Source organism: Alosa alosa, chromosome 17, assembly GCF_017589495.1.
Source record: "Alosa alosa isolate M-15738 ecotype Scorff River chromosome 17, AALO_Geno_1.1, whole genome shotgun sequence".
NCBI classification, from domain to species: Eukaryota; Metazoa; Chordata; class Actinopteri; order Clupeiformes; family Clupeidae; genus Alosa; species Alosa alosa.
In genome coordinates this window covers 9,876,270-9,903,085 of record NC_063205.1, presented here as the reverse complement: position 1 = coordinate 9,903,085, position 26,816 = coordinate 9,876,270, and the positions used below count along the sequence as shown (strand labels likewise).

Sequence of the window (26,816 nt, the reverse complement as noted above, 5' to 3'; positions counted from 1 at the left end):
CCAGTGTGCCCTATTACCCACCCACCCATCCATAAACACCCCCTTACCCATGATTTACCCCCTTTATGAGCATCTTAGACGTACATGCAAAGGCCACATTTGCATACTGGTCATCATTAGGCCCCCTTTTATGGCTTATTGTTACAGTAGCACTATAAAGCTCAAATGCCTCGACTTTGCACACAAACTCTCAATCCCCCCAGGGGTCATACTTGTGTCTCTGGTAATAACCGTAATGCCAGGAATGATTGTGATAATAATCAGACGAGTCAGTGTCTCAGTGGCGCGCTCCCATAAACAGCATGCTATGAAAACACAGTCAGGTGTCACTAATGGACTGGGAAATGCCATTGATCACCTTTACGCCCTTGAGCCGGAGTGCGGAGGAAGATACACACACACACACATTAATGGACACACATACCAGAGAGTCCATGAAGGGCGATTAGGTTGTGCGCTGGATTTAGTCAACACAGAAATTACGAGTACAACAACAAGATTCGTCATTTTTTATTTAAAATGTTAAAATAGTGTAGAGGACATCCTCAAGGAAAACGTGAACGGAGAATGTGAAGACCTACAAACAGATCATTTTTGAGCTGTTACAGTTTGATTCATTGATATTGTGGGTCTGGAAATGCCAGGAAATTAGCTGTATGACATTATTATCAGCTGATGTTTGTTTTACGCACATTGCCTGCCCTTTGCTTACCCTTTCTCATGAGTTCTTCTTACTGACTGACTCTGGTTTCCTGAGTTTCTGATAGGAAATGTGTTTATGAGTGAGTGCGTGCATGCATGGCTATGTATTTATGTGTGTGTGTGTGTGTGTGTGTGTGTTTGTGTGTGTTTGTGTGTGTGTGTGTGCAGGTTTGTCACTGTGAATAGAGTGCAGTCTCTTCAGAAAGAAAAGCAGAAGGCTCAGTGGGCTCTGAGTAGGCAGGCAAATCTGTGCCTCTTTTGTCAGAGCGACCTCGTCGCGAGTGATGGCGTCGAGCACCGGAAGTCTTGCGTAAGTGCTGTCGTGATGGCCTTTTTCCCTGGAGCGGCGCGTACCTGCAAGCAATGAGGATGGATGGGTGAATGACATGGGGGTGGGGGTGTGGGACGTAACAGCAGCATGCAAAATGCACACTTTCAAAGCGACAGACAGAGGCGCATGCACACACATTCAACCACACACATGCAATGCCACACAACATTCATTCAAACACAATGGGCATTCACTATGTTATTTCTGGGGACTTCTGAGATTCTGGCATTGTAAACTTTTTTCCTGACGTCAGATTGTTTGTGTGTGTGTGTGTGTGTGTGTGCAGATGGTGTGGTGAGCATCCTCACTCTAATAGCTCACAGACGTAACACAACCCTGCTCTGACTCACCATCGGGCACCTTCCACAGATGCCCTTTGTAACAGGGTGGAATAGGAATGGACTTTGATATGATCGCCGTTAGATTAGGCATTAATGGACCCAAATTATCCAGGGGAACGATAAGCATTCCAGCACAGTGCCACTGTTAGCCCCAGCCTCACCATCACACACACGCACACACACACACACACAATTCACCTCTCAATTTTAAACAAAGCCCTTCTCTGTAAACAGTTAAATAAGCGACAGATCATGCTTAACAACTCTACCTCATGATACAAAAAAAACAGATAGAGTTCCTTGATTTTTTTCTCCGTGTGGCCCTGGTTGCCTCTTGTTAAACTCTCTGTGTGCTTGGCCCGTGGCCTCACCAGTGGCCTTATCTTCTCCTGCGAGTGTTTTGCATGGCTCCTGGCCCTTACTAAGACGGCTGGATATGCGCACACCTCTCTCTCTCTTGCTGGGCGCTGGAACAAGCGAGGGCTCTGTAAAGTCCCCTGGTGCAGGTCCCGTAGCGCAGGACGGGGGTGTGTGTGGGGGGTTCTGAGGTTTCCTCATTCCTCGTCTCGCTGGTCTCCAGAAAAAAAAATAAAACTGTGGGTGCACACACATACTTCACGCTGTAGTGCACACACCCTTCAATTAGTGTGTGTGTGTGTGTGTGTGTGTGTGTGTGTGTGTGTGTGTGTGTGTGTGTGTGTGTGTGTGTGCCCGCGCTAATGCTTAGCAGTCACTGAAGCACACATGGTAGACAGATGGTGACTGATACTGGCAATGATGCCGACCTTGACGTGAGGTCTTACAGGTCTCTTGTTTTGTCATCCAATATCAATCTACTATATAATAATAACTGCAAAAATGCTCAGAGAGATAACAAAGATGTGTAGAAACTGGTCATCACATCAGTTGGGTGTATGAAAAATCAATCATTCTTTACATCTAGAAGTATGAGTATGTCTTTGAGTACAGATTACTGTCCACTCCACACTGAAAAGATTTTATTTCTTGCTCTGGTCAGATGGGGTACAGCCTTTGTATATCACTGTTGAAACCGTGGTTATGACATTATATTCCTTCCAAGTAATCATAATATGTACCAATGTCCTCATCAGGCTAATACTCTGTATTGAGAGACTGACAGCAGTTCCTTCATCTCTTCTGTTTATAAGTTTACTGCTTTATAGTTCCCAAGTGTCTCCTTGTTGTGGTGTGTAGTTTGCGACCGAACCAGCCCACAAACACACACACACACACACACACACACACACACACACACACACACACACACACACACACACACACAGACACACACAAGCCTTTAATTAAGATGTATACTACCCCAACATAATGATGTGAGTAAATCAGTATTCAGTAGCATCATCTCTGAGTTTTCATGGCTGAGCTTCCTGGTCTTCTATCCCCACTCTCATCACTTTGGGATGACGCCATACTTTCACTTCCATGCTTTTAAGCTTTAGTTTTATGTTCAAGTGTCGTAATGTCTCACAACAGTTTTGCAATGTGTTGGGTGTTTTCTGCACTTTCCATTTTAGTGTACAATTTATGCACATAGGCCTTAATTTGAATAAGTCATAAGTCTAACTAAAGCTAATTCGATAACTTGACTAAATCAGTTTGCTAATTTAACACCACGGGCAAGACCTTAAACATGATAATTGATGAGTCAGCTAAATCCTTCCACATGCCCCATGATAGCTATAGTTCATGCACAACAACTTTGCTTGATGATACATTTTACACTTAGCCTGCCATTTGAATTAGGACCCTGAGTCTTTCTTAGTAGGGCATTTTTCTTTTTCCTCCTATTTTATATTTTATATTGATATGCATTACCCCCATTATCATGTTGTTGTCAGATTTTTAATTACAAGTCTGTTTTATTTCATCTTATGTGAGTTGTAGTGTATATTGCTTTGCATTAGCCCCATTATCTTGTTCTTGTCTTCCACATGCCGGTGTGTGGTGAGTGTTGTGGTGCAAAACTGCTGCTGTGCCTCACCCAGGTGGATGCTACCCATTTGTGGTGGCTAAGCTGAGGTCCTCTCTCTTCAACGTAAAGAGCTTTTGGTGTTAAAAGTATATAAATGTAGTTGTGTTTGTTGTTGTCTTCATTTCAAGTCCGTGGCCTGAAACGTGTTACTCTAATCTATCCTTGCAACTGTACAGTATGATCAACTTAGCCATCTTAGGTCCTTCAAAACTTTGTTCACAGTTCAGTGATTTTTCTTTTACATCTATTCTCTTATTGTTTTCTTTTTAAATCTTTAACCTTTTCATTTTGTCCTTGACACAGTTGTGCCATTGTGCATTAGAGTCACTCTATAATTAAACTAGCCTTTCCCATTGTGTCCCCACCTTTGCCATCGCAGGACATTCAAGCCAGACTTTGTGCTGATCCGCCAGCACGCGTACAGCATGACGCCTGGGGAGGACTTCCGGAGTCTGGTCATCGGCCTGCAGTACGGCGGGGTGTCCAGCGTCAACTCCCTCCTCTCCATCTACAACTTCTGTAGCAAGCCCTGGGTGGTAAGTAACTTTGAATGATAACTAGTTTACCTGGGGCAGGGCTAATTATTGGCTCGAAAACAGTGCATTATAATGAATGGCAATACAACACGCTAGGTTAGCATGTAACAGTGCATGTAATACTCTCTAAATGCCTTAAAAATGAGAGTTTACAAATGCATTAACAGTCACAAGAGTCTCAACTTTAAGTAAACACATTATAATTATAATTCACACTTTTGCAGGGCAATTGCGAAGGCAATAGACCCAGGTGTTTACACGGTGCTCTAAGGCTCCGCATAAACATTATATGTTGCTATTTTGACAAGGCAGAGAATTATCACAATAGTTGGTATTGTTACAAATACTTGGCTCAAAGTTTGAGAACATAAGGGAGGTCCACACGTAGGTAACAATAAATAGAGAATGTTTATTAAATTATTAGATAAATGTCAGTATAATGAGTAAAAAGCAAAATCTTGTGCAAATGTAAGTCTAGGGGTAAATGAGTCAAAGAAACACAAACAACGGCGGAGGCGCGGAGAGGGAGCCCGTCTGCCCCAACCTTCTTATATCCAGGGCAATCAAGTCCAACTCCACACACCTGCACATCTCCAGCCACCCAGCTGCAACACAGACAGACAGCCGTAGAAAAGGAGCGGGGCTGGTGCAGAGTGCAGACCCGACAGGGTCCTGACAGTATAATTTCATTTCCTAACTTCATAATACATTTCATAACTAGCAACTTAATTTGCTCCTCTATATATGTGCACTTACCTAAAGGTCTTGAGATGAATACCAAAAAAAGATGATAATAAGGCTAATCTAAAATCATTCTAGGAAGAAAAGGAACTGTTTTGGACATTGTGACCTGACCTTACTGATTTGTTTCGGCCCATTAAGGGGTCTGTTACACCTGCCACAGACATGGCTTAGTCGATCCAGACAGTGTTTATGCTAAGCTAATTCAGAAAGGGTCCGGTGTTACTCATGGCTATGCAACAGAGCTAGAGGAACAAGATGGGAAAATGAGTCAGGTTACATTTGTTTTCAGACAGCTGGAGTCACAGACAAAACACGATTCAGGGCTAGACAAAACAATACAGTTTGAGCAGGAGAAAAATGCAAGCATGCTGCTGTGGGCTTTGGTCCTATATGGACCTATATGGTCCTAATGGGCTCTGCATATTACGATGACTGTTCATTATCACTTACATTTGATATTGTATTAGATATTTTGTAATATTTTGCATACAGTAATACAATATACAATTTTATATTGTATTTTATTTATTTATGTATAATTTTAGATGTCTTTATCACACATTCGGTCTTAATTTTTCATTTATACATGTCTCAAAACCTGGCATATATCAGGCCTAATAGGAGCATTTTGCTGGTTGTAATTCAAGCCACCTTTAGAGATATAATAGAATTCAAAGAGTGATTTTCATTATTTTTTTGCGGTCACTTAGTAAATGTTGATGTGGTGAATTTCTTCTGTTACAATATTTTAAGCACTGTGTTTCTGATGTTCAGTAACCTTAAGTAAGTCATTTTCTCCATACTTTTCAGTTTTCTCAAATGATCAAGCTCTACCATAATCTGGGACCTGAGAAGTTCCCTCTTAATGAACAGACCTTTTACCCCAACCACTCACAGATGGTAAGTGCCTTGCTTTTTAGATGCATCGTGCTTCTGCTAAAATGTTCCTACTCTGCACACTGTATGAGAACCATTTGAAAATAGACATATCATAAAGTAAACCTTTGCAGGGTTGTTTGTGGCATTTTATGACTTGCTTAAGATAATGACCTCCTAAATGTTGTTTTTGGCTTTTAATAGCTTCATACAAACACATATCTTATCTGGAATCCTTTTGCCATAAAACTGGGAATCCGCCCAAAGAAACAGTTTTAAATCATTTGGAGTTTTATTATAGCTATTTCATATTGTAAGATAACAATTTCACTTGCTTTAAATTATGTCTGTAACATACAATTATGTCTGTGTCATATCTTTGAGCATTCCAAATCTTAAATTTACAAATTAGCATTTGGAAAAGTATATTGTCTCTTGTACTTCTAGTCATTAATCAACCAACCAAGTCATCAAATATGGCAGAAACACAATAAGCACAAACAGTCATGGGCCATTTTTAATTAAATCTTTATTATAAAAATATAAAACACAGAAATTAAAAGTAAAACAATCTGTAAGCCTACACGACATCTGTTGTTTCTTTAGGAATCAGTGTGTTTTACTCTCACTGCACTATACATAAGCGATTCCCATTGATATACTCACTGTTTCTTTTTCCAAAACAATCCCAGACAGTTTTACCTTCACCAGGGTGCATTCTTCTGTTAAGCAGTATATTTACACAAAGATGAAATAAAATAAAAAATAACAAACAAACAAACAAACAAACAAAAACAAAAGCAAGAAACAACATGATAAACAAAACAAAACAAGAGACTGAGATACTTCATTTTCTTGTGAAGTGGTCTCACTTCAGATGGTCTTTAGATGAAACCACTACACAGGACGAGAGAGGAACAGATGCTAGTGTCTAGACGAGAGCAAAGATGCTTTAATCTACAACCAGATGGCTGATTACAGTGTCACTGGAACAAACACCCCTAGTATCCTTGGAGAGTAGGCCTGGACCAAAATGTGTGTGTGTGTGTGTGTGTGTGTGTGTGTGTGTGTGTGTGTGTGTGTGTGTGTGTGTGTGTGTATGTGCAATGCTCATCAATCAGCATGTGTGCGCACAGGCACAGTTGAAATGGTGGTGGTTCTAAATATGGAGGCCTTGTTGGAGTGTTTTTTGACTTATCGTTATCACGTTGTGGGAAATGAGGCCATTTGTATCAAAGCCCAGCTGCTGCACTTATGGTCTGGAGTCTGTCTAAACTTCTTCCAGATCTTGAAGAAGCTATCAGTGACTGTCAGCTGGATCTGACAGGGCAGTTACGCACATCTTCTCAAGGGAGAGGTCAACACTAAATTGCCTGGCAGGTCTGTTAAGACTGAATGTTTGTCGGGACATTCAGAGCCACTCAACACTGTAAATGGGTGTGGCAGCATCGGTGCTGTAAAAAAGCAGTCTGGTCATCTCTCGTCCTAAGAAATCTCAGTCTCTTGCAAGGGAATGGACTGAAGATGCTGTCATAAACCTCTCAAATTGTGAGGCCAGTTATGTTCAGTGATTTGAGTGTTTTCGACATGATTTAATGCTATTGAAGAAATTACTGTTTTGTGGATTATTATCAAAAGAACTGAAAAAAAAAACTCATGGTAGTACCAAAGCAGAATGTATGAAATACAGAAGTACCACCACTGAAAACTAATACAAAAATACAGACATGGCAATCAGTTGTTGCTGAAATTAAAATTTGCAGGTATCCTCTACGATTCAGTTGTGGGCATTTGTCTTATTCAGTCTTTTTGTGTGTGTGTGTGTGTCACAGGGCATGGTTTTCACATATACATTAATAATAATTCAATACCACTTTCCACAAACTGAACATAATAGAAGTCAACACTGACACTTTTTGTGTTAGATTCAGTGCATGGGGAATTTGGTTTCTGACTGGAGCCATGCATTCGTTCACCTGGTTTAAAACGTCCGATTGCTCTATCTGTTGATCATAACATAAACAGAATGTTCGCTGGAGGAATCAGCAGGTCAAAACATGAGCTAGGAGTAAAAGCAGTGCTTCTGTTGGTGTCATTTTAAGGACATTTTATCACTGCATGATATCACGTCTGCTTTCAGCCTGTCAAGACACATTCAGATATGTACGGAGGAGTTTGTTAAAAAATAGTTGTACTTTTTTTTTACTAAAACCATGTATTGGCATAATGGAGTCATTGTTTTCTCATATGTTCAATTTGGGAAATATAAGCTTTACAGGAAAGTTTCAAGCATGGCAGCATTCAATATTTTTTTGTAGCTTATATCATAAACAGCAATAAAAGTATATTGCAACAATGTCTTTGTAATTTGAATATATATATATAATTCCCTCTATTTGTGCTATAAAGTTTAATCTGACTGCCATGTGTTCTGTTTGCAGTTTGGAGGATTAGAAACTCAATTGAATATTATTGATAATGAGTAGATATACAATTTTCTGTGGATTTGGTTATGGATAAATTGCTGAACTCTACAGCACAAAAAGGGTGGCAGAATTTCATAAATCATAAATACTTTACATAATACACTGAACAGATGCACACATGTCTATACGTACATATAAACTTATATCATTCAATACAATTAAATATCAATACATCTGATTGAAACAAAAATATTTTTTTGACATATTGATGAGGCATGGGTCTTACAATCCTACCTCACCATTAACACTGCTCTCTCAATAGTGACGATGCGTTATTGGGACTCACTTAGGAAGATATACATGATGTCAGAAGTCTCTCCTGTCCTTTGTATGCTTTTGTAAGGCTATGGATTACCCTTTAACCTAATGTATGTGTTTTTTACATAACATTACATATACGTTCTGAGACATATTTCCATTATGAAGAAAGACCTTCAAACCTCTCAAAGTATACTCCTTTCTTTCTTAAGGGGGGAGTGTCAAGGGATGTTATCTTCCCAAAACTGTGTGAGTGTTTGTGTGAGTGTTGGGGGGTGGGGATCACAGAAGCATGCAGATTGAGGGATTTAGGCAAGTTGGAAATGTACAGTGTGTCAGGTAAAGGGTACGGTCTATATCAAAACTGCTACTACTGCAGATATCAGGCACTGCTTACTTGGATCAAGAGTTAAGTCCCACATACATCAATCGCTCTATTGGTGGTGGTGGTGGTGGTTGTGGTGAGTATGTTGGGAAAATGAGGGTCAGAGAGTGGAATGGGATGGCAGGTAGGGTTGGAAGAAGGGGGTGAATTTCGGCGGTGTGGGGGTTACAGGTTTTAAGGGTCGGTGGTGTTGTCGCGTGTGGTCATCCCCCGATACCAGCTGCAGTAGCCTTCCTTCTGCTGAATGCAGGAGTAGTGTCTCGACTGGTAGCCGGGGTAGCCGAAGTGGGACAGCATGTCAGTCCACAGGCACTCGTTCTTTGAGGTCACAAAGCATGGCAGGTAGTGACAGGGTTTAATCTACAGAAAGAGAGAGGGAAGTGGAATACTATAGATGTAGCCTTAAAGCAAGAACAAATCGGAAGAGACAGCATAGTCGACTCACCATGTTAGCTACCTATCTTAGATATTAGATAGCATTGGTTATCGAGGGCAGACAATTGGTGCAGCCAAGTGATTGTTTGTTGGAAAATGTCATGTTAAATTTGGTTGTGATTTATTTTACATCATGGTTAGAAGCAACATGGTGAGTCTATGATAAGGTACACATTACCAAAGCAAAGCAGATTTGTATTGTTTTGTGAGGCAATGTTAAGCAATGTCTTACACAGTTGGTTGCACTTTAACAGTACGTGATCAAAAATGTCTTGGTTAAAAAAATACTTCACTAAAGAAAAGGTAAGTAAAAATGACTCCAGTATTTGTTATGCATAATGAATTGATTTTCCGCCCTGGAGCCAAAGAGCTGCAATGTCGTCTTTCAATGTGCTTTTAATCTCCCAAGGATTGAGCAGAGAGTTAACTTAGCAAGGGTTGTGGAGGGGGGGGGGTTCTCAGTTCAAAGAAAATGTTAATTATAGGCCCTTTTTTCATGGAGGAGGATAAGAAGCCTCAGAGGTCACATTGGTGGTGGTTGTCCCAGGGCATAGCCAGAAAATCGGGTGAACTTTCAACAGGATGAACTTGAATGGGGTGAAGTGTAAGTATGAAATTAGCAGCGTATTCTTTGAAACCCCTTCCTCATTCCCCTCAAGGTGCCTCATGAATACTACAGTATGGTGGGTTAGATAGCTGTGTTTTGTGTGTGTCAAGCTTACAGAGGTGCCTATAAAAGCTTTCCTGTTCATGCCTACAGTTTGTACTCAAATCTCAAACTATCAGACTGGAGGCTACAGACCCAAAAGAAATGATGATGATGATCAATCCACGTCGGAAAACATAAGTGCCTTAATTTGAGTTTTGGCTGTTCAACTCAGAGGATATTGTATATTGTATAAATATGTGGTATAATCTAACATAAAAGCTTCTCAATGGGGATATGACTATAATGAGTACAGTGATTTGGTCTGCAGCAGTTTGTTGCAGATTAGTAAACTGCAACTTTAAAGATACATTTTGGCTTTGAGATTAGGGCTTCTAAGTTTGTATCTTGGAATACTTGGTAGGCGAGGCATCCTTGTTTTGATCTTATTCAGATTTAAGCTGACTAACCTTTTTAGGTTTCAGTCTTGCTCAGCTACAATTTTGTTTGTGTTAAGTTATATTTATTGAGCCATCTCCTCCAAACTAACAAAAAAATAATGTTTATATGACACAGCAGTTAGCTGCAGACCACACACACACCACACACACACACACACACACACACACACACGTAACATACACACACACTCTCAAGTACAGCAGACCCACACCCTCACACAAGCAGAAACTGACCCTTTGCCAGATGACCAGATGATCTTTAGCGAGTGTTTCACACTGCATAATGAACTGGCATGACCACCATTCAAAAGCACTTTTTCCTTTGTACCACAGAGGGGATGCCAACAGTGACACACACACACACATACACACACAGAGGACTTCTCATTGCTGCTGGCTCAAGAGCAACAGTGACTTGAATTAATGGATGTTCATGGCTTCTAGATGGTTTAGCAAAGCACTCAGGCAATGAATTACTTCCTAGTAGTATGAGGACTTTTTTTTTTTTTTTATTTATTATTTGATTTAATCTCCTCCTTCTGTCTATGTGCTTCCTATAGCCGAAGGTGTGAGTTCTAGTTTAGCATGACACTGCTTGCTTTTAGCAGGTTAAATAGGTGCTGCAAATGATTTGGACAAAAGATCTCAAGTGGTACACACTAAGGGCCCGTCCACACGGAGACGGTTTTTAGGTTAAACGCAGAGGTTTTGCTTCGTCTTGGCCGAGCGTCCAAACGAATCTTGTAAACGCACTGCCCGAAACTGCACTTTTCTGAAACCTGGTCCCAGAGTGGATAAATCTGAAACCGTAGCCCGTTTGAATTCGTTTAGACAGCGAAACCGCACATCCTGCTTGCGGATCGATGATGTCATCGCCACACCTCAGCTGCCCTAGACTTGCACTTATAGTATTGCCTAACAATACTAGTTTTCATACATGACATTACCTACGATTACACTCCGTAAGATAAATATCACAACTGGTGAAGGCTTGGCCGATAGCTTATGACTTGGTGGACTGAACACTGTTTTTTCCCGGTGTTTTTTTAATGCATTCTAGCTACTGTCAGTGACGCGAGAGAACTTAAGTTATTAGGAAAGTGCGGTGTAAGTTTAGGCTACATTAATTTGTGCGTAGTGCCAGTGTCATTCGTTTATTTTACATGTCTGACAACATATATACATGCATTCAGTTGAGTGAAATCAGATATAAGCATACAAAGACGCTTAGAACTCACGTTAAGCCGATGGTAGCACACTGAATGCAAATGCGCGATTTGATGCAGGCAAACGTATTGACTGTTACTAACGAAGGTTTTATAGCAATATTATAAATGTGGCGACAGAATAGCCTAGAACTTGGGTAAGCCTTGCGTTTAGTAGCCTAATTGCGGTGATAGCCAAAACTAATGTGAATCACGGACTATCCTACAACCAAAGAAAGTAAAGGTGATTAGTAGGCCTACCTGCGTTAGCCAAATAAAGGACGGGACTGCACCCTTCACAAACCGTAAAATAAAGTTTATTAGTTTTACAGTTGACTACAGTTGACAGTTCACCATCAGTCCAGACAAACAATTCTGGTTTCCTTACACTAGCCATTTCGTCATAGCCTATTCTGTCTGTTTGTAAAGCACAAACTTTGGTCAATTTCTGTAAAGAAACAGTGCCACCTATAGGCCTGGGGTATGAAGTGTCGTGTTGAGATGGATCCGTTTGGACGCAAATATTCTTGATGCGGTTTCAGGGAAGACGGAGAAAAAAAGATTGGTTTCGTATGTGTGGACTAGCCCTTAAAGCCAAGTATTTATGGAGGTGACGGAGCTTAGGTTAAGGAGCACTGTTTGTATTCTGCATCACTGAGTCGTTGAAGTGCAATAGTAGTATTTACTGTGATACATGTTGTAAAAAAGTAACATCTTTGTCTTGCTACATAGTGCGTTTGGACAGACTTATTCAGCACATCTCTGCAGTAGCTGCTGTTTCTCGACAGTACAGCATGTGAATGTATTTGTGTCAGATTCCAGCGTAACAACTGGTCCTTTCCTCCATCCTTTCGCTGGGCCCTCTGTAATCTAATTATTCTGGTATGTGTTCTGAAGGCACTGAACCCACCATTAGATTACACTACCTGACAGTTACAACTTTGTCTGCAAGCTCTTTGACCAGTGTGTATTCAGGCACTCTATTGAGAATAATGTACTGTATACACCTAATGTTGTGAATCAGATTACATGATGATTTACACATATAGTAATTCGATCAGAAAATGATCGCAAGCACAGTTTTTTGGGGAGAAATTATTTCTGTACATTTTCACTAACATATCTTTCACTAACATGGAGTTGTAAATACAACTTGTGTCCATCTAACCGTGATGTCTTTCTGTTGAGATTTTGCATGGAAACTAATGCGAGCCAGTAGTATATATTTACAACTCTAACTCTTATGGAGAAGCACTGGCGTGCGCTCAGGGGACTTGTGGTGGAAGCAAGGGGTGGGAGGAGGAGGAGGAGGAGGAGGAGGACTTGAGGCTTGAGTGCTGTGAGTGAGCAATGCCCATAAAGAGACATGAGGCCGGGTAGTAGTCAGTCACCAGGGAGTCTTTAGAGAATGACCATGTGCTGAGGAAGGAGGTTTGGCCTTCCTCTGCCTCTCCCCCTGCCCCTGCCGCCATGCCCCCCCCTGACACCCGGCGGGCCTCGCGGGCCCTGCTGGCGCCTCTTTGCGTCTCTGCTCCGCATCTGCGTGTGCGTCTGATCGTCCTGGTCCCGCGCGCCAGGAGGGCCGGCGGGGAGACAGTGCCCGGTGCCGCTGCTGCCACTCACCCTGCAGTTGCAGCCCAGCTGATAGCGGTGGTTGATGCCCTTCTTCTGGGCCAGGGAGAGGCGCTCCCAACGCTCGTTGAAGTTGCACAGGCCGGTGTAGACCTTTCCATCAAAGACGCGGCCTGGGAGATAGACACAGGAGAGAGGGATATAGATAGATAGATAGATAGATAGATAGATAGATAGATAGATGAGAAGTAAAGACGGATAGGGAGGAAGAGTAAATACAGGTGTCATAAATATTGTACAGGAGCTTACTCTAATATTAAATATATTATATATTATAACTAATTAACTAATTAATAACTAACTAATTATATAATATATTATATATTATAACTCCTTATAAATGTGCAGTGGTTGATGTGATTTTTAGAATGCGTATTTCAAAGCAGTGCCTCGTATTTTATTTATACGGCAGCTTAGATAGATAGATAGATATACTTTATTGATCCCTAGGGGAAATTCAGCTTCCGCTGCTTTATATTGGCTGGTAAAGTTGTATCGGCTGAAATGAAAGCTCCCCTCCAACACTTTCAGAATAGTTTTCAAACTCCGTAGGGAAATCTTAAAAAGTGATTGTATGACTCTGTAAAACTTACTGTAGGGCATTAATAACATAAACCATCCAGGGTAGGAGGGCTGTACGCTATGGTAAAACGATCTCACACAGTATGAACCTATTAAACCAACTCTCTATTTATGAATTTCCAAAGGTCCTTCAGCATCTATATTTGGGTTTTGGCTGTTGGCAGCTTACCACCAATGTAGGGGACTATAACCTCCGCAACAGGTGCACTATACCCACCGAACATCGCGTCTCTCTTCGAAATAAAAAGAGGGGAAAGAAAAGATGTCACACATTACATCCCTTACGAGCCTTCTCCCCATTACCCCTGCAGGATTATTTTAGTCCTGGGATGAAAAAAGGGATGAGACAGAGAGAGATCACGAGTTCCCCGTGTGTGTGTGTGTGTGTGTGTGTGTGTGTGGTTGTGTGTTTGTGTGTTTGTGTGTGTGTGAGCGAGGGTGTGCGTGCTGTGCCCTAGAGCTGCCCGCAGAGCAACTCTCAGTGGTCAACGTGTAGGACTGATCAAAGGGAATCCAGCGAGCTGATCTCACCTAATTAAAACAGTGCCTTGTATAAGGGCTCTCATGCGCAGGCCACTCGGAGCGCACTGCCAATAATAGAGGACCATGAGAGGAGAGGGCAGCTCGGACGCAAAGTGTGATGTGATCCCAGCACCGTGACTCAGGCTATCCGAAACGCAACAAAAACGCTCTTGTGCTGCCTGTTGTGTTGGTCGTTCCTTGTGTGTGTGTGAGTGAGTGAGTGAGTGAGTGAGTGTGTGTGTGTGTGTGTGTGTGTGTGTGTGTGTGTGTGAGTGAGTGAGTGAGTGTGTGTGTGTGTGTGTGTGAGTGAGTGTGTGTTTAGAGCTGAGTGCCCAGTGTTGGCGTTCAGTGGTCTTGACAGAGCAAAGCGACGACAGAGGTGAATTAATGAATGAATTCTCATGCAACGTTATATAGATCTGTCTAAAACAACTACCGCATCAGACTAAAGTGTATGTCCAAGTATGTCCAAGTGGTTGTTGTCTTAAAGCAGGTTACTCTGGTTTCCTTTTTTCTTTTCTTTTTCTTTTTTTGTCAGACGAACGAGGACAGGCAAAGGAAAGCAGAAGAATGGAAAAAAGAAAAAAAGGAAAAAAAGAGTGCATGTGCTTTTCCCAGTAGCAAGCTAAAGGTTATAAACAGAAGGAAAGTTTGTGTCACAGGGAGTGGTTGAGGCAGTTCCCCAGGGGTCTCAGATTTAAACCAAACAAACTCTCGCTGCCGTTGGCAACTGGGCCTTTGTGGTCTGAGACACACTGCCGAGAGAGAGAGAAAGAGAGAGAGAGAGAGGAGGATGAGAGAGAGATTGAGAGAAAGAAAAAGAAAGACTAAGGGAATGAGGGCAGAGAGAAAAAGAGAGTGCAAGTAAGAGGGAAAAAGAGATGAGGAAATCCCTGAAGCATCCATTTCCCAAGGGGCCAATGGGCACTGTCATTCAAGTAATGAACTTCACAGCCAGCCATCTTCGTGCACAAAGCATGCATAACAACTTAGGTTCCCTCTGGGACCCTGAATTTGTTATTTTGGTCCCAATACTGTTGTTATTTCAGTCAAGGTTTCCTCCCTGAGGATACAGAACCTTGTGAGAGGTTCAATGATTAGTTATGTCTTTGGTGTCAACCTGCCCCTGGCCTGGACCTCTATCTATCCCTGCCTTGTGTATGTCTCATTGACGTCAGTGCAATTATAGTACTTTTGATTAATGATGTTAAATTCAATCAGTCAAGAGTCCGGTATGCGGCACAGAAGGGAAGCACGCAGCACAGGGGCTGTCTAGGAACAGGAGTGCGAATGAGGCCATATTCCTGTTTAGACTAGCTCAAAACACACCTACCTAAAGCAATACTTTGTAAGTTTTGGTCTAAAACTAGCCATGTAGCTACATAAAAGGCATGCAAAACTTTGCAAACATCATTCACACTGCCAGAAGCTTGCCAACATGTCGACTTGTGATTTTTGCCAATAGAGTTTAGCAGTGTCATGCTGTGAAAGGTTTTCGTTCGATTTTGCTGTTTGTTCCTAAAACCCATATCCTAGACTGCTGGTGGGAATGACACACACGTTTATCTGTCGGTCACATGACCATACACCATCAAAATGAATTTGAAGATGATAACATATTAGTTTCCTAATAAACGCGTACCTCAAAAAGTTGTTACAGTGAGTGTTATTTTAAAACCAGTGCTTTAAATTGAAGTCTGTTATAATACTTTTGATTTAGCTGCATCACGTGAATTCTGGTAATCCGTGTGTGTGTGTGTGGAGCATGGACAGACAGACCATTGATTACAGTACTTTGTGCTTTTTGGTTCATTCAGTTCAAGAGTTGAACTGTTGTGTTGAAGACTTCAGTGTTTAGTCAGGTATGTTAAGCATGCACACATAGACCATGGTTGATAATACATATCTTCCATGGTGTAGGTGCGGAGGTCTTACCTGTGATCAGGTACTGGTATTTGTTGATGTCAAACTTCACTCCGCAGAGGCTCTCTGAAGCATCGGTGTAGATGTGCTGGACGTGTTGCATTTTCTCAAAGCCTTTGTACATCTGTCACACAAACAATGATGCTTTGGTTTGGAGTGGACTCACAAGTGTGATTGATTGGTTTGGTCTTGACTCAAATTTCAAAGTTACCAATAACATCCGAGAGAAAAATAAGGAATATGTTATCCTATTCTGTCCACTACATGTATATGAAAACACTGTCACTGGAACAATTAAAGTGCTATTTTTTTAACCGACATTAAAAAACAAACATATTTGCATTGCACAAACTGGCAAAGCATTCAGTTCCATGGCTTGTTTGTTTTTCTCATCAACATTTTTTCCTATTGTAGTCAGCCAGGACAAAACCACATTTGTGCTGGACAAAATCAGTGTTTTGTCCAGGGAGTCATAGTGTCTTGCCTGTCTCTCTGTCCCTCTGATTTGATTTACTTGTCCTGTGACAACAGGAAATCCCTGTTTAGACGTGACATTCCCAGAATATAGGGACTGACTGCGATGCTTAGCCACTGGGAACAAAGAAATACGAGGGTTTATGGGAGGGGGGAACGTAGAGTGTCTTTTACATAACCGTCCTTCAGTGACTTTGCCCTCTCTTGTCCATTTTTTCTGGCCATGACACCCGTGTCTGCAATGAAACTCAGACTATCTAACGACCATTACTAATATGCCAGACCCATAGCTCCTCAGAAGCTTAGCATTAAATATAACTGGGGGCCACATGAAAAGGAAAAATAACTGAGGAATTGATATTGAAACTGGTTCTCATAGAGAACATAATCCTCAGTAATGCACCACAACGACTCTCATAGACCTACATTGTGCAGTAGCGCAAACAGAAGAAAACTCAATATATTCAAGGTCCAGTAAGTATCATACTGGAGTTTGTGCATCAGAATTACAATTTCACCTCAGAAAGAAAAAGAAAGTAAAAAGTTAAAGCTGCCAAACTACTTCCATCTTTTTCAGGTATGAAACTAAGTCAAACAAACTGGGCTCACTTGCATGATCAATGGTGTGTGTACAGTCTGTGGTTTGGCTTGGGGAGTGTGTGTGTGTAGGCATCTCACTCTCCCTCTGTGTGTGTGTGTGTGTGTGTGTGTGTGTGTGTCACTGTGGCTGCCTCTGATTCTCTTGTGCTGTGCAGCTGTCTTGGATAAGTGCGTGTGTATATGCACAAGACCGCTCATGCACTTTGTGCTATGGGAAAGATTACATAAGGCAGTAGAGGTGAAAGGAGGGACCTTCTATTCATCTCATAGCTATGATACAACAGCCCCCAGGATAGATCACTTACACTACTACTACCACTACCACTGCACACACCAACATACCCCGTGCTGTTACAACCATTTACTGATGTCCAATAAGTTTGATAAAAGTGTGTTTCTGAGGGTTTTATTGGAGTCTAAAGTACATGCTGTAAGTAGGCCTATGTGATGATGGTGTTGAAGCTGTGACGTTGCTGCAGCTGTTATGTGCGAAGAGTGTGTGTGTGTGTGTGTGTGTGTGTGTGTGTGTGTGTGTATGTGTGTTTGTGAGTTGTCAATGTTGTTTCAGGAGTATGCTATGTCGTGTACGGTATGCTCAGAATGTATGCTACTGATGGCTTGTACTCAACTCGCTTATCAAAGTAGTTGTGATTGTCCTCATAACAGGCGTTATTTATGAGTATTGTGTATAAGATGGATTTTTATGAGTAAATGTTGTTGGTCTTTTGTTGTTGCTGTCAGGGATGTGTATTGTGTATGGTGTTATGTGATAGTGTTTTGGCAAGTCTCTCACCTTCATTTGTTTAATGGTGTATCTCATGGTACCGAAGGGCCCATCCTTCAACAGCTTTTTGCCCACAACCTTGGCACGGATCACTATGAAACACACACACACACACACACACACACATACATACATACATACACAGAATGAGAGGGGAAAAGAGAGAGACAGAGAGACCAACATGAGTGTTACACTGCCAAAAATATAAACTCAAAGTCAAAATAGTCATTAAAAGATCAGCATCACCACATGCCTTATTACTAGTGGGAGGGGGGCTAATGTTGTCATTAGCTCTTACCTCACTAATTAACTGCTCACAGTTCATGACTTCATAAGCCATGTTGAAGGGCCCCAGTCAGACTAGTGCACTTTCGATATGTATATAGTAAGTTATAAATGCATTTACCATATAATGCACAATATGGCATCAGTTTAGCCAATAGCATCACTTAGTATTAAGCACACACAAATATAGCTTTCGCTTTGTATAAGTACTTTTGATCCCGTGAGGGAAATTTGGTCTCTGCATTTAACCCAATCGGTGAATTAGTGAAACACAAACAGCACACAGTGTACACACAGTGAGGTAAGGCACACACTAATCCCGGCGCAGTGAGCTGCCTGCTACAACGGTGGCGCTCGGGGAGCAGTGAGGGGTTAGGTGCCTTGCTCAAGGGCACTTCAGCCGCGGCCCACTGGTCGGGGTTTGAACCAGCAACCCTCCGGTTACAAGTCCAGAGTGCTAACCAGTGGGCCACGGCTGCCCCCGTTCTGTTGTGTAGCAATGTATAGTAACATCATTTTGATCAGTCATAAGGGGATTGGATCAGAGTATTATTTGGTCCATAGAGCTGTAGTTAGGGCTGTGGGACACTGAGGGGTGTGTATATGTGTGTGTGTGTGTGTGTGTGTGTGTGTGTGTGTGTGTGTGTGTGACACCCCCGCCCCCTCAGCATTTACGTAATCAAAGGAGCAGGCCAACCAAGCAGAGGTGAGCCAAGAACATGCTGGGCAAGCTGAGGGGTTTCATGGAGCCTCTTTTTGAGAATGTTTATCACACAGGGCTTCTAGTCAGTGTGAGACTTGAATGGTTGATTTTTCAACCGCATTTGCACTTGAGAGGACTAATGAATGAGTCTGCAGCTGCAATATATATATATATATATTTACACCGTCCTCTACACTTTTATTATAGACACTGACAGATACAGGTGTTTCCTTTCCAACACAAAGCCTGACTCGGAAACCTAGCCGAGTCCCATCACATCTGGGTTCCTTCCCCTGAGGACAAGACGTCCCGGTTCAAGTTCAGGTTCAAGAGACTTCATTGCCATTTGGCCCAAGTAACAATCGCAAGCACATCGGAATTCCTGTGCTCAATTCTTGTCTGAGAAGTCACTTCCCCGTGGAAGAGAAAGGAACTATGGGGTGTTTGACACAAAGCTTTGTATTCTCCCTACACAGCCTAAGCTAGTCAAGTTGGCACTCTGTTGGAGGTGTGAGGGTTCATTTGCACCACTAAATGGACTTTTACAGTATGTTGTCTCTGTGCACCTGCATCTATTCTCGGCATAACACACGTATCTTGCTACAAATCTCCCGACGTGGTGTGAAATTCACCTGCTCCATCTTGGCCATGCTGAGAGGAACACATGTGACAGACATAACTAAAGTCTTGGGTGTTTGTTATCTTTTCCATCGGAATTTCCTTCCCCACATCTCTACTTGAGGCCTGCATTCCTGAACGAGCACGGAGGGAAAAACTTTTTTTTTTTTTTTAAGTATAGCATTCCTTTCTACCACACGGAACAGAAGGTTCTAGCATCTTCTTCACTGTCACTGTCAATGCTATTTAAAGGGCCAAACACACAGGCATTTGAGGGGGAAAAGGAGATCATAACTCAGAAGAGGACACCAGAGCCGAAAGTGTTTTGAACCCAACTGGAAGAAAAACACAGCTGAAAACTGAAATGGAAATCTCTGATGAACAAAAGATTTTAGTCTAGGAATAGGCTTAATCCATGTATGGAAAACTGGCAGCTGATGTCTAAGGAAAAAGTCAAATTAATTTCCAGGGATTTATACTGTCCCAACTATTGATTACTTTGGTGATTATTCCTGTTTTATATAGTTGCACTGACAGCTTCAAAGCCTTATTATACTTATTTTACTTTGCATTTATTTTAGTTTATCTTTGGTCCTCTTAGGGCCATTTTCCTGGGCATGGATTAAACCGGGTCCTAGAAGAAAACATCAATGGAGACCTGCATTGAAACAAAAGGGTTTAGTCTTAGAGTAGGCTAAATCCTTGTCTGGGAAACTAGTCCACGGAATTCAGACAAGTAGCAATCCCCCAGTTACGACATCATCTGCACCAAAGGCCCTTGTTTCCCAAAAAAGAACGGCAAGTTTGTTCCTACCTCCATCTAAGAGTCAAAGGTTGAGAAAGTGTGACTTATGTTAGGGGGGCCACCCTGTAACATGTTGTGGGGTGAAAGGTCGTAGCATTGGCTGTGAACACAAGACCAACTCATTGGCGCCCCTTTCGAGTCATGGGGCTCGCTGGAGAGACTACAGCCTCGCTCTAATTGGGAGGTGCCGATGTCATCGGTCCATGGGAATGTGCTAAGAGCCGCAGCTGCTCGCAGGACAGCGGATTTGTGTAATTCCCACCCGTGACCTCTCGAACCCCTTCCAGGGTCGGGGGAACTCTCTCCGCTTCGCCCTCGTCCTCACAGACCCTTACAACGTTTACTTGTAACCGCAAGAGTTACCTTACAAAAGTCCTCCCAAGACACACACACACACACACTTTCTCTCTCTCCTTTCCCCTTCCTCTGCTACTCCAGTTTACCCTGAATTTAAAAGAAAAAAAGCCTTGAATGTTTATGTAACCTCATTCCGAAGCGCCTCTGCATACGATCCAGCACCTGACCTGTTGGGGATTCTTCAAACCGCTAACGAGCGTAGCAGCTCTCGCATCGCTTACACACATCGCTAAATATAAGCACCCTCTTTTTTACACACACACGCACATGCACACACACACACACACACAGACCACCACCACCACGAAAGCACTACCAGAAGCACTACTATGAATGTGAAGTGTAGCAGTACCCCCATTGGCAGAACATGCATATTCATGGGATGCTGTAGAAAGATGTGTTCAGGAAACGTGGGTGCATTGACAGAGGTAACTGGGGTATAAGCGAGTCTTAAGAAACAAGAAAGGATCAATGAAAAGAAAAAACATAATCCTTCACTTTGATGAGGGAGAGAGAGAGAGAGCGATTCAGCTCTTTCTGAATCAAAAGAGGAGGGAAGCATTCAGTTGCAAATGCTGGTGCAGGTTGAGGTGTCGTTTGGAACACTTTGAGAGTTCTCCGCTCTGCTTTGGGTGACTTATATAATAACACCCCTCATGCAGCATGGCAATGTGAGTTAAATAGTCATCTGTTTTTCACTAAAGAGACCAATTTGAGGAGGACGAGAACGGCAAGGGAAGTGACGTATGGCATACACAGATGCACAGGCTTAACACTCGAGAGATTCTTTTATTTATATTGGCAATGCCAAAGAATGTCTTTATGTGCAACCCACCTACTCTCTCTCTCTCTCTATCCCTTGGTGAGTGAGTGAGTGAGTGAGTGTGTGTGTGTGTGTGTGTTTTAACGCACAAGATGGAGTTTGTTGCACCATGTGCACCAACATGAGGAGAGGGAGGGAGGGAATGAGGCCAACATTTTCCAACAGGGTGGGCGCTCGCTTGCTTGAGGAACTGCTTTTAATCCATTCCCTGAAATGTAATTCCCCCTCTTTAAAAAAGACAGCTCTGTGTGCTTACACTTCAGCTGAGAGTCCCTGTGTGCAAACCGCAAACATAAAAGACCCCAGTGTCCATTCCGCTAAGCCCAAAACGAACAGAGATGAGCATTTACCATGATCAAAGCCAAGGCCGTGTGGTCGCGAGCACGCCATGAGACCCGACACTCGATACGCCCCTCGCCTCGCTCACGGCGAATAGATGTCAAACTTGCGGGGAATCTCGCACCTTTTGACCTATTGACCTATTTTAGGTCACACATAGTGAAGCTGGTTTTGGCAGGGCCTATACCCAGGAAACAGCGCAGGATCGTTGAAAACCACCACTCGTTCTGGTGGTCAGGCCACTGAAGCAGGAGTTATGTAAAATGGACCCAAGACCCTGACCTCGATTGTTGTCGTGCCGTGCAAAAACAAACCTGTTTACACTGAAACCCAGCACAAGAAAACACATTGCAGTAATCCCCTCACCACTTGGTTCCAGACTGAGACGGTTCCTCCTGGTACAGCGCAAGGAACAGGCTGCTTGCGGAGCTCAAAGCCTCTCGATCTCCCTCTCTCTCCCGTCACTCCGCCATCTCTCCAGAGAACCAGGGGTGTTTTTTTGGTGTGGATATTACGTTGCAGGGCCAGAATTTAGGGTGCAATGCTAATCTGTCGCCTGAAAGCCCTTTAGTAAAGTGGGCCCTGCCTTCCTTAGAGTGAATAGGCTGTTTTGAGTTGCAAAGTAAATTGCAGCCAAGTAGGCCTGTGCACAGAATCAGCGCATTAATTCGTGCCCGGGACAGAGGTATGTGACAGGGATATTGGCAGGAAGCAGTCCAGCATCATCTGGAAATGTGATGAGGGGATTACTTGAGAAAAGCGTGTATCTAGGTGGACTTAAACCCGCGTAAAAGTGCTCCTGTATTTACCTCTAGAGTGCTAACCCAGTAATGGTGAAACCAGTGAGAGAAAAAAACAGACAAATGGACTGCTTGACATTTCTCTTGCAGGCATTTCCCCTGTTAAGCACCATAGACCACCAAGAGCAACATGTGGAAGGCACATCCATGATTTACCTTCCTCGCTTCAAAGGAGGCGATAACAGACCAGTGGTCTTAATGGCTTGAAGGTTACACGCTGTTGGTCTACATCTGAAGTGCAAACACCTGAACCTCTCAACAGGTGAGCCAGGTAGACAACAGATAAATGGTCAAGCAGAATGTATATGGAAACAGTTCCATATATCAAGCTAAGTCAAGCTAAACAGTTCCACGCATCAATAACTCTGACTCATACATCATTGAATGTTGGAGTGTATCTCAGCGAGCATATCTTGAGAGAATTCCTGTTCATGAGAAACTCCCTCACTGCTGTCATGATGCATTTGAAACTTTGTCACCATGCACATTATAGCTGTAATCAAATATGACAAGCAGTTATGGTTACCAAAAATGGTGCAGTCTATTCACGTTCTGTTTTTAGTTATCATTTATCAGGCTAAAGTTAGTATGTATTGTACACGGGCCACAAATTAAGTACACAAGTTCTTTAGACAAGTTCATAAAAGGAATGTAGCAACAACTTATTTTTACTCAGATCTTTTGGATCTGTCTCTTTTCCAGATTTCGTGCTGAAGTTGTTTTGGCAAGTTCACAGCTATGCACTGTATGTTTGCGTATGTGAGGATACAAATCAGAATGTTGCTTTTCATATCAGCTGTTTCCAAGAAAGAAAAAAAAAAAAAAAAACGTTGTTCTGCTGTGAACAAGAAAACACACACACACACTTCAGTGCAGCCTTTGAAAACCTGGAGCATGCATGACTTAAGGCTGTCACACACGGCGATGAGACAGTCAAACGCAACGGTGCAACTCTGTTCATCGCTTTACTATACACACACTACTGGCAACTCGATCACCCATCGATTCAGTGGAGATACACTGACCAGACAGCTGTTTTCTATTATGACGTATCAAAGTCACCCTGAAAAATAAAAAGGGGCCCAATAGAGCAATGCAACGGCTGCCCCGTCGTCCCACTTGCCATGTGTGTTGCCCCACTCACTTCAATAGATTCTATTTAATTTTGCCGGTCGCCTGCCATAAATCACCATCACATCGCCGGCCGTGTGTGTACTGTAGGCCTTTATACGTTCAGATTCCCTGCTTCACACACAGGTGACGATAAAGTGATTTAGAACTTGGCATGGGTTGTATAATTCCCCCTCATTCTAGGCAGCATCACCTTACAGCAGCACTAAGACAAAACAACAAGTATCTAAAGGTATACACACATTCTAATATCTCATAGTTTCTTAAACAATCTTAAAATAAGCCTGATCTTGACCTTATGATGACCTTGTTTAGATATGGCTCTGCATTAATGCAAAGGGTATTATGTCTCCTCTTCAACACCCAACAGTAAACAAACACACATGGCATGAAAATGAAGGGAAACATTCATCTAAATTAATTAATAAGATGTCTTTAGCTCATGCCTAACCAATACATTGTGCACATTGTAAAACCACTGCACATGTTCTACACATAACTTTAAAAAAAGAGAGAGAACTCAGAGACCTCTTGGCCGAGGTTCTCTCACGGGTAAAATTAAATTTGCTGCCGCTAGGGGCGCGTCTAGATTTCTAGGCTAGGAAATCACCACACACCAGCCAAAAACTAATGATTGAGAGCCCAGCTAATGTTTGAGAGACTCACGTCACTCCTATCATTCCCAGCCAATAGTGATAAGTTCTTAGGTGCTGCATTTGGACGTGGCAAACCACCACACCAGTCTCGACTCTAACTCATGGCTGTGCATCACTCCCACCGGTGGCAGCTATTAGTACAGCAGGCAGGCAGCGGTGATGCGAGGGCGCACCGAGATCACGAGGGACGGATGAGTGGATGCGTTGCCTAGAGCGACAGAGTGACTTTCTCCGCACAATGCCAGTTTCCTCCTTTTTTCTCCTTCTTTTTCCTCTGTTTTATTCTAGTGGCAACCCGTGCTCTCACCCCCGCACATTGACACTGACCTCTTTTCATGACTGCTGACTTCTCCCCCCGCCAGCACTTATGCTCTTTAGCCACCAAAAAAAGAATATTGTAGCCCCTGCAAACATTTTTTTCTTTTGCCGTTTAAGATTGCGGGGGAAATAGTATAGCCATGGCTTTCGCAAATAACAGCCATGTCTGAGCTCTACATTAGTGGGCCCTCTATTGGCCCTCAGTACATAAAATGTCTTAAAGGACTTTATTATAAGGAGGTGGGTGCCCCACATCGGCACACAGGCATAGCCTGTCATTCTGAGGCGCAATGAAGACGGGGATAATTATAGAGTGAGGGGACTTATGGAGTTGCGGGGTCCTCCTCACAAAGCTACCCTTCTCCATCGCCCAGGCAGAGTGGTGCTGTGTGAGGCAACGAGTGAAAATATGCCTGGAATCGCACTGGAGAATACCAAAGCACTTACATAAATAAGCAGGCCTTAGCGTGTCCGCACATTTCCCGCTTGTTCTTATCAAACGCTTAAGTGCCGTGAATGAGCTGCCAGTGCAAGGCAAACACAAGAGCTACTCTATCGGACAGCCAGGCTTTGTGGTGCATAGGCTAGAGTGTGAAGAACTAATTTGACTCAACGTGTGAGGGCGAATCTAAATGCGAATGGTCATTTTAATTATGGTCTAATAATAAAAATAACGCGAACAAAAATACCCACGTTTGTTGATTGGTTGGTATGTTTTTTTTTATCAGGCTATGTGAGGAGGCGGTAAACCAGAGTGATGCAGAGAGGATGAGGATTGCTCAAAGTCAGTTAAACTGTTTTAATTCTGACCTATATTACCAGCCCCGAACGTGTGCGTTGGAGCAGCGCTTGGAGCCAACAGTAGGCGATGGGAGTTGAGCTTCCACACCAGAATTTTCGCTTCCACACATGGGTGCAATATTCGAGAGCCAGTAAAATACTTGGCCAGCTACCGTTCGCCTGGCTCTGTTTTACTGCTCAGCAAGTGGTCATTTGCCCTAAAAAACATTATGCTCGCTGGGACCTGTTACCATGGCTACTGCTTAACTCTTTCGCCCCCCCAGAGAGAGAGAGAGAGACAGAGACATAGATAGAGAGAGAGAGAGAGAGAGGGGGGGGGGGGGGGCAGAAGTTATCCGGACGAAGACTGCAGTGACGCACTTATTTAGCCCCCTCACATAAAACTAAATCCTATCTTTTCTACATGAATGTAAAATTGGTAAAGAGAGAGGATGCGTATTCTACATGTGCACAACATCAACTTAATTTAAACGAGACCATAGACACTGTAGAAAGTAGAGTGATAATCTTATCAACCATAACTCATGTCCCATCACAGAAGGGGTGCTATTTGATCATCGTTATCTTAATTGTCATGCAATTAAAAAAACAAAACAAGATAAGCATATTATCTGTTAACACAGTCGACGTGCAGTATGTTTCTAGAGCGTATTAATATCCTGGCAATACAAGAGCCTGTAGGCACCAGGCATGGAAAGACAGTTTGCATTCCTCCAGACAAGTGAGCGTCTTACCTATATCAGAGTTGCAGTACGCCTCTTGTGGGTGCGACAGTGCGCACGAGCAAGCCTCTGTCAACTGGTTGATCTGCAGGCTGCCGAGAACGAAGAGAAGACTTAACAGCTGGTGGTACATGGACTTCATGCTTGCGCTTATTCTACACGTGGCAAAACTTCCTCAGATACAAGTCAAAGTTTCGGCGTCGGATCCTTCGCGTAGTTGCTTAATGTCCCTCTCACTTGGTTGTCTCTAGACAAGCTTGGGCTGTCACTGACTGACTGCTCTGGTACGCGAGTCACAAATTACATATAGTGCGCGAGGAGCGAACGCCACCCACAATCTCTCGAGATTAGACGCGCGCCGGCCAATCACTGCGCGATGATGCCATTTAAAATAACAGAGCTATGACATAGTGGAATTGACCTCACAGTCTCGGACTTTTTTTTGTAATACAGATTTTTTTTAGAAGTTTAGTTTTATCAGTGTTGTTCAGCTCTGTGTGAGACTAAACGGGTGGAAATTGCTG

At 42.8% G+C, this 26,816-nt stretch overlaps 2 protein-coding genes across 3 annotated transcripts in view; one reads left to right on the top strand and one right to left on the bottom strand.

The window, feature by feature from the left end:
- Window positions 1-26,816, top strand: part of LOC125310210 (synapsin-3-like) — a 131,469-nt gene that overhangs the window by 58,131 nt on the left and 46,522 nt on the right. Inside the window, exons 5-6 of the mRNA XM_048267398.1 lie at window positions 3,765-3,921; window positions 5,476-5,565. Of these exons, the coding sequence (XP_048123355.1) occupies window positions 3,765-3,921; window positions 5,476-5,565 (247 nt within the window). The remainder of the gene's footprint in view (window positions 1-3,764; window positions 3,922-5,475; window positions 5,566-26,816) is intronic.
- Window positions 6,054-26,603, bottom strand: LOC125310211 (metalloproteinase inhibitor 3). Of its 2 annotated transcripts, XM_048267401.1 has the most exons (5): window positions 26,305-26,593; window positions 17,944-18,026; window positions 16,089-16,200; window positions 13,041-13,162; window positions 6,054-9,030 (listed from the first exon to the last, which is right to left on the bottom strand). In XM_048267401.1, exons 1-5 carry the CDS (start codon window positions 26,432-26,434, stop codon window positions 8,845-8,847), a joined length of 633 nt encoding a protein of 210 aa, XP_048123358.1. In that variant the 5' UTR covers window positions 26,435-26,593; the 3' UTR covers window positions 6,054-8,844. The 2 variants fall into 2 exon arrangements, with proteins under 2 accessions (XP_048123358.1, XP_048123356.1); XM_048267399.1 differs by lacking the exon at window positions 6,054-9,030 and having other exon boundaries at window positions 11,889-13,162; window positions 26,305-26,603.

What these genes read in the sequence shown, in the direction of transcription:
- LOC125310211 (XM_048267399.1), bottom strand. Translation starts at nt 26,434, where the DNA reads ATGAAGTCCATGTACCACCAGCTGTTAAGTCTTCTCTTCGTTCTCGGC. An exon ending in ACACCATTAAACAAATGAAG is followed by an intron (nt 16,201 to 17,943) that starts GTGAGAGACTTG and finishes TTTGTGTGACAG; the next exon opens with ATGTACAAAGGCTTTGAGAA. An exon ending in ATACCAGTACCTGATCACAG is followed by an intron (nt 13,163 to 16,088) that starts GTAAGACCTCCG and finishes TCTATCTCCCAG; the next exon opens with GCCGCGTCTTTGATGGAAAG.